The sequence below is a fragment of the Populus trichocarpa genome, chromosome 7 (assembly GCF_000002775.5).
Source record: "Populus trichocarpa isolate Nisqually-1 chromosome 7, P.trichocarpa_v4.1, whole genome shotgun sequence".
Lineage (NCBI taxonomy): Eukaryota > Viridiplantae > Streptophyta > Magnoliopsida > Malpighiales > Salicaceae > Populus > Populus trichocarpa.
This window is the reverse complement of record NC_037291.2, coordinates 405,443-421,081: the sequence shown is the minus strand read 5'-3', so window position 1 is coordinate 421,081 and position 15,639 is coordinate 405,443. Positions and strand designations below refer to the sequence as shown.

At 34.2% G+C, this 15,639-nt stretch overlaps 3 protein-coding genes across 3 annotated transcripts; 1 reads left to right on the top strand and 2 right to left on the bottom strand.

Annotated features, from left to right (window-relative positions):
- The first annotated feature begins 1,410 nt into the window (after positions 1-1,410).
- LOC7465558 (uncharacterized) lies at positions 1,411-3,017 on the top strand. The gene is made up of 5 exons (XM_024605719.2): positions 1,411-1,727; positions 1,810-1,876; positions 1,962-2,258; positions 2,339-2,479; positions 2,629-3,017. Exons 1-5 carry the CDS (start codon positions 1,659-1,661, stop codon positions 2,649-2,651), a joined length of 597 nt encoding a protein of 198 aa, XP_024461487.2. The 5' UTR covers positions 1,411-1,658; the 3' UTR covers positions 2,652-3,017.
- A 1,239-nt stretch (positions 3,018-4,256) lies between these two features.
- Positions 4,257-7,499, bottom strand: LOC7465559 (putative glycosyltransferase 7). Its single transcript, XM_024605718.2, has 2 exons — positions 5,821-7,499; positions 4,257-4,599 (listed from the first exon to the last, which is right to left on the bottom strand). The coding sequence occupies exon 1, from the start codon at positions 7,225-7,227 to the stop codon at positions 5,854-5,856; it is 1,374 nt and encodes a 457-aa protein (XP_024461486.1). The 5' UTR covers positions 7,228-7,499; the 3' UTR covers positions 4,257-4,599; positions 5,821-5,853.
- Positions 7,500-10,400: 2,901 nt separating this feature from the next.
- Positions 10,401-14,107, bottom strand: LOC7497741 (heptahelical transmembrane protein 4). Its single transcript, XM_002310855.4, has 4 exons — positions 13,845-14,107; positions 12,989-13,251; positions 12,310-12,616; positions 10,401-11,231 (listed from the first exon to the last, which is right to left on the bottom strand). Exons 2-4 carry the CDS (start codon positions 13,246-13,248, stop codon positions 10,575-10,577), a joined length of 1,224 nt encoding a protein of 407 aa, XP_002310891.2. The 5' UTR covers positions 13,249-13,251; positions 13,845-14,107; the 3' UTR covers positions 10,401-10,574.
- Between the last annotated feature and the right edge of the window lie 1,532 nt (positions 14,108-15,639).

Genomic DNA, 15,639 nt, shown 5'->3' with positions numbered 1-15,639 from the left:
TCCAAAGAAATTTGGGGTGTACACCATGATCTAAAAAAAGAGAAAAAAAAAAAGTGTTGATTTGTTCAAATGTGTTAGACTAACTAAATCCCCATTAATACATAATTACGCCTTGACTGGTAAATACCTTGACCATACAACATGAAAGTTGGACTGGTTCAAAACTCCAGTGGATGGGCATGACACGAAGGCAAATAAAGTGGAGTTTTTTCTACTTGGGGCTGGCAAAAATTCCCAGTTCACAATTATGATGAAGTGTTCTATATATGCATTTGCAATATTTTTCTAATTAATGTCTTTATCATGAACTCATGATAGTTTCCATATGATCAAGTAATATTGCATTTTTTGATGTCATATAATGTCGAGTGCGGCGGGTGGGTTGGTCACCGTCTGTTTGCCCGTTGGAGAGTCAAGGATCGATACACGTAATACTTTTTTTATAATGCGGTTCGGCCACGCCTCTGCCCAAAATGGCGGCAGCTCTATCTCTTCTCTTTGGCTCTCAATTGTGCTTGGTGCTGCTGCTCATATATATATATTAGGTCTATTTAAAGCCAAAGCATGGGGCCAACAGCATGCATTGAGCTCCAGCTAGCTTAATTTCTCACTTTCAATGGTCCTTCTTCTCCCACCAAGATATATAGTACTGTGGTGGAGTGATGATCAGCCTCTTTTGCTCTCCACTTATCCTACCATTTCATTCATTTTCGCTTCACATATATAATTCTGTCAATGATATTGGCGTGTTAAACCCAAAATCAAGTACCATTTTTATGTTTTTTTTTCCGAGATAGTTTTCATTTACTTAAAATTATTTCCTTGATTTTAAATAAGTGTTCTGTATATATAGGAATTAGAGATTGTTTTTTATGTTAGTACACATGTAATAATAAAAAAAACTCAAATCAAACCTTATTAATATTCAAAACTTATCACTACGTCATGAGCATATAACTAACTCTAAAAAGACAAAAAACAAGTCTTAAAAATAAAATTTTCAATTACAAAATACAAAGGAGTGAAATTAAAAAAAAAACAATATAAAAAGATCTAAAACAAAACAAAAGACAATAAAAAAAAGGGATCAAATTTGACATAAAAATAAACCAAAATCAAGTGTTAAGAGATGAAATTTAAAATAAAATTCAATTAGAAAAAGGATAAATAAATAAATAAACATCAATTAAAAAAATAAAAATCAAATTTGATATAAAAATTAAACGAAATCAAATGATGAAGAAAGAAATTGAATAAAAAAATAAAATAAAATAACAATTAAAAAAATAAAATAAAAATAAAAATTTGGTATAACCACACCATCAATCCACCACTGACACTTATCCAGCCATCAGAAAGATCCGAGGGCTCCACTCCTAAATCCTAATATATATACAGCACCAACTAATAGTACTAAATCACACTAATGATACTGATCTTGTCTTAATTAATTTCAAATTTATATATCTACTTGTATTTTCAGTCTTGGAAAAACAGGATTCCAAAACAAGATGTACCCTTGCAAGCATTAACCCCAATTCCTGGGCACTTTCCGCCAACCCAAACACATGCCAAAGCTTCCAACGTCAGGGACATACATTTCCCTCTATTAACTGACACTAACAAGTCTGCACCATTTCACCAAGCTAGTGGCAAGAATGCGCGGTGAAGAGAAGCGACGCCAGCTCCATGAGGCCATTCTTAACACTCTTTATCCACAACTACATGTACAATTTCTGTCGCATACAATGCCTGTAATTTTCGTTTTCTTTTCATTCACATTCTGAATGTGGATTAAATGAAATGCAGGAAACAGAAGATGGAAAAGGCCCTGTAAGCACAGCGAATGATGGGTTTGATGTTAGCCTGGTCCCAGGTTTGAGTCGTTTATGCTATTATTTAATCAAAAGCCCTTGGTCACTTAAACACAATACTTGAGATTGTTGAGCTTTTGAATGCAGATGATTATGGGCTGCGACAGAGTGGTTCATCGACAAGTGAGGAAGATGATGGTGATGATGAGGGCAGATTAGAATCGGAGACCCTCAAGTTAACTAGAGCTCAAAGGAAGAGGCTACGTCGAAAGAAGCTCAAGGAGGATATTTCTCGTCGAGGAAAAATTATTGGGCCGTTGCCTTTGTCAAGCAATGATGGAGAAGGTGGTTGTAGTAGTGCAGTTAAAGAACGCAGCCCAGCTGTTCGAGAAAATGCTGATGAGGATGATAGTCATCTTAGTGCTGCTGCCAGTAACAACCCTGGTAAGAAAACTAGCAGACCTCTTGATGTATTTTTTTAGGAAACAACTTGATGCTTTTATTTGTTTATGAGTTTTCTTCAGGAGGTGGTGCTAACCAGAGTAAGCTAAAGCAGAGGAGGATGGCTAAGAGGCTGGCAAGGGAAAGGTTGAAGCCTTCCATTGTGGAGACTGATGTTCAGGGCCAAACTTTGAAGTCTACAACAGAGGAGACCGGTGACCAAGGTTAGAAATTGGAGTAGAAATGTTGTTGAGAAATGCCGTCCATTTAACTTCAGTTGACAAGTCTTTCTGAAAGCTTTTGATCTTTTATTAGCTGTTGCAACAGTGTGTATTCATTGTAGAGTGCATTGTTTCTTGGATTCTTGAAACAGATCAGATAAGAACAACACTATGATGCTAGTCCATGCAGATTGCAGATGAAAGGAAAATCAAATAAGCAGCCTCTATTCTATTGTGATAGATATTCATAGGGTGGATTCACAAGGAAACTAAGCACTGCTATGCCGTCGTCTTTCAGAGCTTGAACATGCATTTCTCACTTGACTTGATGTTGGCTTGAGTAAATTGGCTGTTTTAAGTCTTTTAATAATTTTTGTACCAACGATAACAACTTAGTGTTGATCCTACAAGTTTTTGGACTGCCCAATTATCTAGCTGATAGTTCCTTGTAAGCTCCTTCAAAGTAGCCAATACATGCTGTGATCCTGGACTTCTAACACCATTGTAATTCAAGATTCGTGGTCCTAAACTTCTCACACCATTGTGATTCAAAAGCTGTTCAAGATTGTACAGCCAAATGGAAATTTAGCTACTTTAAATTGTCCAGAGGCAGAATTGCTGCAATAAAAAGAGATGCTTCTTGATAAAAACAATCATAACAAAGCACATGCATGAGCAGCCAAGTCACAACAACTTAATGGAAAAGGTGTGTCATGGCAGCCATTTTTATACCCCTTTTCTTTGAACAAGAGATTTTGATTTGAACCAAAAACCACGTGTTCACACATCTTTCCATCTGGATTTGCAGAATAATCTTGTGCATAATTAAAGCATGCGGGTTAGAGCTTCTGGACCTTAATGACCTTTCAAATGGCAGTTTTCTTCTCTTGAAGATTCAAAGATGGATTTAAAATTGCACTCCAACGAGGTTTTCCCACTCGTAATTGCTTCCTCTCATAATTTCTCGAGAACCAAACAAATTCTCTCAATTTCAGAACAAAAATTAAAGAATTGATAAACCTAGAAAGGAAAAAATCGAAGGAAATAAAAAAAAGAGATTTAAATTACTCCAACGAGGCCAGCACTGTCAAGCTTTGATCTTTTCAAATTAACAAATTCTCTCTCTCTCTCTCTCTCTCTGCTTTGATCTTTTCAGTTCATATGGTGTGTTTAAAGTAATTGGGGTTTTGATTTTCTTTTCCCCGCGAACAACACTGTCCAGCTTCTCTCGCGCGCCACAAACCAGCAACAACGATGTGGGTTTTTTTCACTCCCACGGACTCCTATAGCTAAGGAGTTGGTTTAGCTAAGATCCACTTGGTGAGGTCTTGGCGGCATGTGCTGTAGAAATTTCCAATCGTTATCCCCTCGAGGCTTCACATTTCGTACAAATGAGAGCGAAACAGCGACAAGTAATGAAACACAGGGATAATTGCTAGGAAAAAGACAGACATGAGAGCGAGAGGGAGTTGGATTACGTGCAAGTATGACAGAAATATTGCTAGAAATCATACACAACTTGCTTTTTCTTTTTAAATTTTCAATTTTTTCTCATGGGACCGACCACGTTGCAAACTTCAAAATTCATTCCAAAATTATTTTAAAAATAAATTCATTCTATATCTTCAACCAAAATATATTTCTAGTTTATTTCTTTATGCATCATTACTTCTTCATCACTTATATTTCTGTATTTATTCCAGGACAACAAGCAAACAAAAAATGCATCCAAAAAGTTGAAATCAATGGAGGCTCAGACTTAATTTTGAAATGAAGAGCATAGGTTCAAAAGGTTTTGTGAATATTATTGATGTTACGAACCAACTATCATGCTTGGCCGAGAAAGCTACAAGACAAACCCGAGCCTGCAGGGTAAGCATGGAGACCAATCATCTCTCAAAAGAAGGAAAAAACCTACAAAGAAATAAAAGGAGTGAATTCTGCAAGAGCCTCTTCATTTATACACGGCTGCTGGTGAAACACAATATTCCACTGCCTTCAGCAAGACTAGTTGAGGACAACGGCTGCATGTTAATTCAGCCATCCCTTGCCAACAGAGAATATGCAGCCATGTCGCATGACGGCACCAGAATGGAAGGCTTGAACCACCCTAGATAAGGTTTCTGCCATTCAACAAAGGATTCGCATGAGTAAGTGCCGAGTACTAGAAAATCATGTATAATTCAATTTTATACATGAAAGTCACTCAGAAAACTGAGATAGTAGATGAAACATCATTCTGTTCAGCTGCTCGAGAACAACTAACATCCACGGCTAGAATCTTCCAGGATCGAATGATCTGCCGGAAAGGATTTGGGAATTGGGATCATAAGGTAAGGCCGGTGAGTTCACATTGCCTATTTTTCAGAAATCAGCACAATGTCAATGCTCATCTAAGGTTATGGATCTGCTATTGTATTCAAATCCAGTGATCCAGAATCCTGATGCCCAAAACATAGGCATTGTAGCAACCTACCGTAAGGTAGTCACTGATCTACCATAGGTGGTCTAAAGAAAACAGGATGTCAAACTTAGAAATCTTAAAAGGAATAAACCCAGGATCTTAGTCCCTATAATGCCCAGAAAAGCGCCATGATTATAAGTTCAAGTGGCATGCCAGCAATTCCATTCTTTATGTGCATAAACTCACTCACCCACCTAACAAAATCATGCTTCCATCATACAAAGTCCTTGATAAGTGGAACATTATCCTTCAATCATGCACCAGTTTAAGCCCCAAAAAGCAAGAATATCAACAGACTTGCACATTCTAATGCAGATAAAGCAAAAAGGAAAAGGAAACAAAAGATAAAGCAACCACACACAATAAAGAACCTCGAGATACCCATGCTAAAAAGTGCCACTACATGTTCCTCCCTTATCGCGACTCAAATTTATGGGTTGCAAAGCCTTCAATTATGGCCATGGTGTTTTTTACTCTTTCTTCAAGGAGTAAAGCACACCATGGCCACCAAATCATTGATTAAAATTGGTCATAAAATCACTCCATGCATTCATCATTATTATTACTTTATACTACAAATAACTAATCACCATGCTATAAGGGGAAAAAAAACCCATAAAACTTTAAGTTACTCTTTGAAATTATTGTTTAAAGCCTGTTTGTTATGTTTTCTAGCTCCAACCGCAGTTTTCACCATGAAAACACGAGTCCAAAAGGGTGTTCGGCATTGTGCCCAAAACAACCTTGAAATTTGAATTTTTCATTGCAGTGTTCTAATATTTTCAGATTATTTTGATGTAATTAATATACTGATACATTTATCATTTTAAAAAGCAGTAGCAACAACAACAAAAAAGAGAAATAAAGCAACAAAACTAACCTTTGTTTTTCCTTCTTGTTGTAATCAATTTATTTACCAGGGCCCGTCATCAGGATAATCAAACGACGTCTCGGTGACGGTGTTAGAATCCAGTAAATCAGGGTGCACGAAACCATATTTCCTCAGAACTTGATTGTCAGCAAAATTCAAAGCCTTGACCATCCCATTCCAGCAAGTCTCCCCTTCATACATCTGATTGTGGTCCCCGCTACAAGGTTGGCAGCCAGTAAAATGCGTGATAAACGGTCTTCTCCAGCTGCCTTTTCCATTCCCTGCCTCTCTCAGGTGTGGCTCTCTAAACACACCGTATTGCTCACTCACTTTCTCTGCATGTCGTCTCCTCAATTTCCCATCTTCCTTTTCTAACTCCGTGTACTTCTCCGTTATGTTATCGTACGTTGGCAGTATATCTGCCCAATAACCTTCAAAATAATACTCCCCTTCTAAGTAAATCTTCCCCGTTAAACTCTTATCTTTGTAAAGCAAATATGTCAAACCCGACTGGTCGTCTGACTCGGGGAACAGTTTGTCCTTGAATACTGACCGTTGGATCTCACCCCATTTTTCATATTCTGAACTCATAGGACCCATGCCGCTCCATTTCTCCATGAAATCCATGGACCACTGACAGTTTCTAATCAGAAAAACGCCAGCGTTTAAAGCAGTCCAGCTCTTCTTCTCGTAGATCAGTTTTTCCCACCCGTGAACGATCAGATTATGTTTCTTGTAATCGTAACGTTGCAATGGAAGCTTGTACTCCATGTCGGTGAACATAGCATCCGAGTCAACCCACCAAATCCACTCAGCTTCTGGGTGAGCCAACATGGCTGCTTTAACGACGGGTAGTTTGGCCCAGTAACTATGCATTTTTGGATGTAACAAAACGTTGTTGTAAAAGATATCATAACCGTGGATTCTACAATAATCAACTTTGTTTTTAAAGAACCTTAAGAGTAAATGATCACCTATTGGGTTCTTACATGGTTTTGGTTGTGATCCAGTCACAAGAACCACACGATCACGAGCACCTGGGGCAAACGAAGGGTGGTGTTTAAGCCACTCCTTTCGCTTCTCGTCCCAGTTCTTGATCGGTTTCTCGATAGAGTAACTCAGTTCTTGATCGTCATAGAAGGTCTGGTCTGGTGGGTCGTAGTGTAAACTGACTTCAGGGTTTTCTTGAACGCATTCATGGGCATGGGTGTTGGCGACAGATTTCGCACTTGTTTTGGGGTCGAAATTGCGAGAAAGTGCATAGGACCAAAGTGACCAAACTAGTAAAAAAGCCAGTAAAGCAGCACCGAGATAGAGAGACCCATCACTGAAACAGGAAGAGGGTTTGGTTCTGACACTTGATTTAGCCATTGGAGAGAACTGAGACTTGCTTTGAGACAATTCTGGCGTGACCATTTTACAAAACAGCAGCTATATAGTATGCAGAGAGAGATCAACTAGGTTAGTATTTTGTTTGGCTTGTGTTATGGCAAGTAGTGAGAGTGCAAGTTTATTTCGTAAGTAAAGCTTTAAAGCACCTACCAATCTTGAGTCCTAAATTTAGAGCAAGTTTTGGTGGTGTTTATAGCGAATAAGGAGGCAGGCTCTGTTGTTTGTGATTAATACAGTGGAGAGTAGAGAGCGTCGGTTTCATGCGCCTGGGAGGCTAAAATGCGCCGGGCTAGCTAAATTAGGGCTAGAAATCACATGATACCTGTCTTTCTATATTTATTCTACATAGGTTATTTTATTTTAAATTGGATTAAATCAATTTCTGCTCGCCTATTTAGCTTTTCTCAAACTAAAGTTTTTATTTTTACTTATATCAAGTTTTATTTTTATTTCTCAAACTAAACCAGATTTTTACTTATAGGTAATTGCTTCGGTTTTTGAAGCAAACAACAAGAAACAATTATTTAGTTTAAAAAAAACTCTATTCATTGTTCATGAACCCATTATTATTTGCGTCCAAAACGAGGGGTTACTGAAAACAGCACAATATTACTTCTTCTGCCGTAGAGTGTGTTCACTATTCATTTAAGTGAACTGTGAAGTGACTTCACTGTTCTGGCCGGATTAAATCTGGTTTAAAATTAAATATATTAAATCAGGTTTGATTTAGTAAAATAAAAAAAATTATTTTTATTTTTAATTGTCTTTTATTTAAAAAAATTAGTGCTTAACATTATTCAATGACATTCCATAAATTAGACGGAGATCGCTTGATGATGTAGCATTTGCAGAATTTGATCGCAATTTCAATTTTATTCCTGATTATATTTTACCTGAAGTTGTTGTGCGCTTAAGAAATTAAAAAAACTGTAGTCCTTGTCGGATGTATTTCATACGTGATGGAATTGTAGATGGTTTAATGGAACAATAAAAAAAATATTTTATATAAAATATTATTTATTTCATGATTAAATAGCAGTAGTTAAATCTACAATATTTAAATTAAAAACCATTAATATTAATATATTTTTAAAAAAATTATTTTATAACCTCAATTTGAAAAGCATTTTTAACTAAACACATTAAACTACTTTTTATTTAACCTCAATTTCAACCACAGTTTTAATCAAATCAATCTTAACCAAAAGTACTTTTTATAAAATAATTTTTTTAAACCACAGCTACAAAAGTTACGACAATACCAAACACACTCTAAATTATATAAATTTAATTTCACACTACTAAAAAAAATTAGAAAAAACCACAAATAAAAAAAATATTCCATTAATATATCGATAAAAACAATTATAAGAAACATTATCATATGCACGGCACTTGAAAGATTTTGAAAATATCATTTATACTCCTATTTTCTGCTCTAAAGTCTTAAAACATTATATATGCATCATGTTTTGAATTTTTCTCGTGCATATATGGCTCTAAGGCTCTCAAGCCAACTTAAAAGCTTTGCTATCATTCTCGAATCCGATTTAAAAAATTATATTTAAAAAAATTAAAATTATTCAAACTACACCAAAATGACATTATGATAAAAAAAATACACTTGATAAAAAATCTTAAGAATGAATAAGATATATTTATCAATTATATTTTATAAAATAAAAATTATTTTTATTTAACAAAAAGTATCAGGTTCGAAATAAAGATCAATAAAGGCTCCACTTGTCACATACATAAAAGTTAATAAAAAATAGTTTTTAAATATTTTAAAAAAATCTTATTTATAATTTTGTCAAAGGTTTTTATTCACTTTAAGCCGGCTTTGTATAGCATTTTAAAAAAATAGATATTTTTTTTTTATCTTTTTTAGTTATTTTTATTTGAATGAAATACTTTTTATATTCAGTATTATTAGGATTTTTTAGTTTTTTTCTATATAAAAAGTTATAATATTATTTTAGCCAGCGGAGATGTAGATAAATAAAAATTGAACATTTTAATTGTCTTTCTATATTTATATTTATAGTGATTTTGTTCTTTAAAAATATCAATATGTAATAAACTCTTTATCCTTTACTTTTTTTTGCATCATATTTTTTATATTATAAAATATAAGAATAAAGCATTTAAATTTTAAACGAGTAAAAATAGATATTGGATGTGAAAAACAGAGAGGCATGTGTGATGTTCAGAGTTTAGAGACTTTAGACAAGACATGGCGTGAACTATGGCTTTCATGGGACGCGTGTCGGTGAGGTGTTGCATTTTAGAAGAGACACGTGAAAATGCATCGGCCGACACTTTTTTGTTTTTTAATTGAGAAAGCGTTTTTTTATTTTAATTTTCTCTTCATATTAATTTTTTAATTCAAAAAATTGTGAACATAAATGCTATCACAATATTGAATTTTAAAACTATAAAGAAAAAATTGTTTAGTTAGGAAAATAGCTTCTATTTTATTTTCTTAACGAGCCTCACATATAATTATATTTTAAAATTTAATTTTATAAAAGTTAAAATAATATAATTTTTATTTATAAAATATATCTTTAATTTATTTTATATGAAAAAATCCTTTTCATAACAGTTTTAAGCAATTAAAAATATCTTTTTAAAATAATTTTTATTTAAAATACAACCACAAAAAATACATGAAATCAAAAGCTTTATTGTGAGAGAAAACAAAAGGACGTACGTATTATATAAAATATATCTTCTTTTTTTTTTGTTACAGTGGAAACAAAGAAAAAAAAGACTAAACAACTCTAGGGAAGCTAATTCCCATGATATCTGCTAGAAGAAGCTGTTGCAAGGCTGGAGGAGGCTCCTCCCAGATCATCAAACCATTGTCGCAGGAAGTTGCAAGCTTTGCCATAATACTAGATGTTTGCTACAATTAAATAAGGTTTTAGTGATTAAATACTGAAATTTTGTATGCTATGTACTGGATATTTACCTATTTACCAGTAATTATTTACTTATATTTTATAATTGACTCGTAATTAAAATTAAGGTATAGTAACAGATTAATGACTAAATTAGGGGGGGAAACAAAGAAAGGGAATTGGCAAGCCAAAGTTGCAATAGCCTACTCCTCCATGTGAGGAGGCAGACAACTTGGTGAGGCATCTGCAGACACTGTGACGGTTCTGAGCATAGTTGGGTTCTGAGATTAGTTAATTTTAACGGACATACAAAATTAATATAAAGATTAGGAATAAAAAATCTCAAACAACAGCTGAGAAGCATTTCGCTTTTCCACTGCATCAACTTAAAACTTATTTATTGATACACAATGACATTAATCTACGATATCATCAACTACTTTTAGCATTCAGGATGTACTTTCCTCAGCATCCTTCCAGGTCTCGCCACTTGAGGTAAACCAGCCCTGCATGGTAATGAGTATAAGCTCCAGCCACCACCAATACATGGAAAAGCTGGTGGCTGTGCCCTGCAATGTCGAATTTCCCAGGCATCCATCTCTCCGGAATCCTGGTGGCATAAACCAGTGCTCCGAGTCCATAGAAAATCCCCATCAAAACCTCATAGCCAGTTGTGTGAAGGGCTTCAGGTTGATGCCAGAACAAGATAAGCTTGTGCAGAATAGGTGCTATCCCTGACAAACCCATGCCGAGGAAGAGGGACGCACGAACGGTACGAAATTCAGGGTTTTGAAACACTGGCAGGAGCGAAACCATTATTGTGGAAACTCCCAAGACAGTTATGAACCCCATGTAAAGGTTACAGAAAAAAGGATTGCACATGAAGGAGTAGTACACCGGAGGGAAAAAGGAGGTAGAAATAAGGGCTGCAATTCCGGCATAGTCAAGCCTAAGCAGGATGTATGATGAACGCTTGGAGTGGCACGAGAGAAGGTGGCACGTGCTGCTAGCTAGCAAGCAAAACATGGCCCCGCCCAAGAAAGCATAGAATGGCCATCGTGTGATTGGCCTCATCATCATTAGGGGTGCTATTATGTTTGCAACATCCTCCTTCACGGTCCGCTGCATTTAATAGGATAAAAAAAAGAAAAAAAAAAAAAACATTAGCCAACCCAAGGTTCAAGATGAGGAAAGAAAACCAACGAAAACAGAGACAGAAGTTTAGATGGAAGATTCCAAACACAAACTACTGAATATACAGAACGGTGGAGAGCCACCACTGAAAATAAAACCAGCATCAATAAAGAATACTCTTTCATACAGTTCTCTTCTCGCAACTGTTGATAGATTGGACTGCAAATCTAATCATCGACATAAAAACACCATTTGATCTGTGCTAAGGTGTGACAGACTTAAAATATTGGCAAAAAGCAGCGGTGCGAGATATGATAGCCCATTCAATAAAATGCACCTTCAGCATCGAATAGGTTCTCCTGTGACTTTATGCAGAACTTAGTTCTATGTAACTATGTTACATGTAATTACTTGTCAAATAATGCAGTCCAAGAGTATAGATAAGTGTTGCTTTCACTTCTCATCATAGAAAAAGTAATGCATTTACACAATATAGTTTGAACTATCTTCTTAACATATTAATGGCTTCTATGCAAACAGCACAAATTTCAGTTGCAAGCCATCTGTTGCTCAGAAACTTAGTTGAGAAGTTTTGAGATTCAGAGCTCATGTAATTGGCAAGTTACCTATTTCTGATTTCGCACAAGTTTAATCAATCTTTTAAATGCAAAGAAGGCAAAACTCAATCTTTCAAATATTCAGTTCCCAGGACAGTATCAATCAACACACCACAACAAAAGCAAAGGATGAAAGAATTTCATGGACAACATTCTTGCTAGAATATGTAATGACAAGATTAAAACTAAGAATACCTCAGAAGACAATAGCAAGTTAGCAATCAGCCCTTTACAGGTAGAGCCAAAACGTCAGAGGCAGAGACAAGTTTTAAAACTAAATTGTCGATGAGATACTTCCATTTGTTAAGATCAGAGCAGAGTGGAAAATAACCAAACACTTTTCCTAACTTTTACTTATAAAGAAAAGATGAAGATATATGAAATTCATTGTCGGGAAATTCAATGTCATTACAGAATTAATCCGAAGCATTGAGGAAAAAGATCGTTACCAGAACATAAACATCAGTCTGGTTACCATGTGAGAACCGCTCAGGCAAACAATTGTATAGGAGGTCCATAACATGCCATCCTGAGAGTGATGGAAGCATATCAATTGAAGGAAATGTACTCTTCAACTCCTCCCTAAGTTTGTGAAGATCAGGCATGGTGGGTAAAGAGGGGAGGCACTCTTGCAATCTGTGCAAATCAGCTTTTAACACCTCTGGAAGATGGAGAGAATGAAGATCAACAACCTTTGGAACCTTCATTGCAGTGTATATGGTCAAGGAAAGGAAAAGGAAGAACCCAATCAAATGCCTGCAGTGAATCAATAATCTGTAATTAAAGACACAAAGCAGAACATCTAACTTATGAACCAAAACTTAAGAAAAATTTTGTATCCTCTGATTGTTGTCCTCTTATCTTCAATTCCTCATTCCAAATGGAAACATCACGGTCACATAGACAAACAGAACACTACTTTGCTAAATACAAAATCCAAAAAGCCTCAAACTTTTCAATACAAAATCAAGCAAGAAACATAAGCGATCAATCTTCTCTAAACAGTAAAGAGCCCCAACAATCCACGTATTGCCAGCATCTACAACAGTTATCACACAAACAAAAAACAAGAGACTTTAACTCCTTCAAAATACGAAATAGTGGGTTCCTAACAGAAGGGAAACTTACGTCCAAACATTCAATGTCTCATTATGGATAGTGAAGACACTGAGCAGCACCTGCTTCAATGGCCATTCAGGACGGTAATGGCCCACAATGAACTCATTGTCCCTTAAATATCCAGGCAAAGAATGGTACTCTACAAGCTGATACTGAGCTTTGTTACATAATCTCTTCCCTTTTCCTTCCCTTGAAACAGTTGCTGGGAGCTTCTCAATTGTTTCAGTTATCAGCTCCGAACCCTCAATCATTTCATTTACACCAGCCATTCTCTGTTGAAACAAATGCATGCATGCCATAAAAAAAATATCAGATCATTTCAAATAATAGCTAGCACCCAATTTTCAAGTAACATTTGATCGTCTAGGACACAAAAGAGGGAGACGAAAACGACAGAGAAAAAACTTGTCTCCGGGAATTCACTGAAAAAATTGTTCCAAAAACTAATTAATTTATGTTTTTGTATCTATCTCTTTAACCAACACGTTTCTTCTGATCTGTCTTTTTCTATCTTAGAACACTGCCTGAATGCAATCTAGAAATCTTATAATATGTTATTCATAGATATTCTATTTTTTTATGTGAGGGAGAAGAATACAAGTCCTAATATAGTAAATAATATCTCTGTATATTTAATATTGTTGAAGATTTCCAAGTTTACGTTTGATGAACATTCAGAATCATTCATCAACGTTTTATTTCATCGTTTTTTTCAAGGGAAACCACAAGATTCATAAAAATAAAAATAAAAGAATTCAAGAAACTCTAAGTTGATGACGTCTTTTATCGAATTCATTCCAAGAAAAAGAAGGAAAAATAAAATGGGGATAGAAAAGAAGCAAGAAACCAAATGAGAAGACGGTACCTGAAACTGAAACTGAAAACGCAGATGACGATGATGATGATAGTCTTCACGTACAAAAGAAATGACAAGCTCTCAAAACTAAAAATAAAAAATAAAAACACAAAGGTTATTGCTCAAGCCTTAAGGTTACACGTGGCTGTGGGAGAATGAAGAGAAACAGAGAGAGGAGAGGAGACGCCAAATTTATTCTTATAGAAAGAGCTAGCGAGACCGACACAGAGAAGCGTGGGAAAGTAGAGAATGAGAATAAAGAGAGAGAGATGCTTTTGAATGCGGAGATTCTTATGATGGTTATGCTTCCGTGGTAAGTTCAAATTAACTGATATCATTGTTTTTTTATGATATTTTTATATTAAATAAGTATGATAATTATTATTTTTACCCTAAAGGAGGAGTACGGGCACTGCAACTTTAATGCTAGCGTTTATTATTGTTACCGTTTTTTTTTTCTGTGTCTGTTGGGTTCTAAGTTTTAAATGTATTTATTTTTAACGTGGTGATAGTTATTTTATAAAATATGTTTTACTTGATAATATATTAAAATAATTTTTTTATTTTTTAAAATTTATTTTTAATACCAACACATCAAAATAATATAAAAATACCTAAAAAACTAATTTAAAAAAAAACTTAATTTTTTACAAAAACATTTTCTGACCGCAAAATCAAAATGAGATTCTCCTTCACTGCTGTGCCTTTAATTACAAATTGCCAAACAAAATTAATTACTTTCTTCCTTTCAGCAAGTCTCTAGTTCAAACATCCCATTATAAGTGGCTGAGGGACCGTATTTTTAAAATTTTAAATTTTTTATTAAAAATTAATTTTTTTATTTTTTTATATTGTTATGATATGCTAATCTTAAAAATAATTTTTTAAAAAAATATATTATTTTAATATATTTATAAACAAAAAATATTTTAAACCACCACAGTCACAATTCCAAACTGTCCTAAAAACACGTTTAATTGACTAGTAATCAGGGATATAATTAATAGAAAAACCAAATAGTTAACCGTTTGACTTGTTCGATAAAAAGAAAACAATTCCAAAACGAAAAGACAGAAAATATCTTTATGAGTAATATTATAATATTGCAAGCCGTTCTACCCTGACTTTATAATTAAAGTTTAATTTATCTTCATGAATATAATGATTATTGATTAAGCCGACGTAAAATCAATATGCTAGTTTTTTTTATATATTTTTTAATTTCAAGTATGACAGGTTAAGGATAAGAATTGAACAACTCGATAATACAAGCCTCAACGTGTCTCGTTGAAAAAAAAATCCAGTAAACCAAAATTTCCTCAAACTCAGCTTCGTATCATTTAGGGCCCACAAAAGAGGCACTTCAGATGACACGTAGCACGTGTGGAACAACACATTGCCATTCAATCTATCATTGCCTATTAATAGTTATTGTTCACAGTACTCATCCATTTAGGTCCAACTTTTGGTCATTTTGCAGTTTTTGTGTATAAACTAAGCTAAATAAAAACTATTCGAATATTCATGTTAATTAAAAAAAATTATACTTTGATTACTATTATTATTCAAAAAAAACTGGACAATTAATAGTGATAGTTATTATTTGAGTCTTTTAATTTTTGTTTTAAAAACATATTTTATTTTTTAAATATTTTTTTTAAAAAATCAATAATTTTATTACACTTAATATCACAATAACCTTTAAAAATTAAAAAAAAATTGATATATAACTTTTTAGATGGAAATATATTATTTAAAAACTCGTTATTTAATATTATAATCACTAAAAATTCTAATTTATCAA

Coding starts and splice junctions, on each gene's coding strand:
- LOC7465558 (XM_024605719.2), top strand. CDS start 1,659: ATGCGCGGTGAAGAGAAGCGACGCCAGCTCCATGAGGCCATTCTTAAC. Junction 1,877..1,961: donor TGATGTTAGCCTGGTCCCAG/GTTTGAGTCGTT, acceptor TTTTGAATGCAG/ATGATTATGGGCTGCGACAG. Junction 2,480..2,628: donor AGAGGAGACCGGTGACCAAG/GTTAGAAATTGG, acceptor TTCTTGAAACAG/ATCAGATAAGAACAACACTA.
- LOC7465559 (XM_024605718.2), bottom strand. CDS start 7,227: ATGGTCACGCCAGAATTGTCTCAAAGCAAGTCTCAGTTCTCTCCAATG.
- LOC7497741 (XM_002310855.4), bottom strand. CDS start 13,248: ATGGCTGGTGTAAATGAAATGATTGAGGGTTCGGAGCTGATAACTGAA. Junction 12,617..12,988: donor GAGACATTGAATGTTTGGAC/GTAAGTTTCCCT, acceptor GATTCACTGCAG/GCATTTGATTGGGTTCTTCC. Junction 11,232..12,309: donor AGACTGATGTTTATGTTCTG/GTAACGATCTTT, acceptor TATTAAATGCAG/CGGACCGTGAAGGAGGATGT.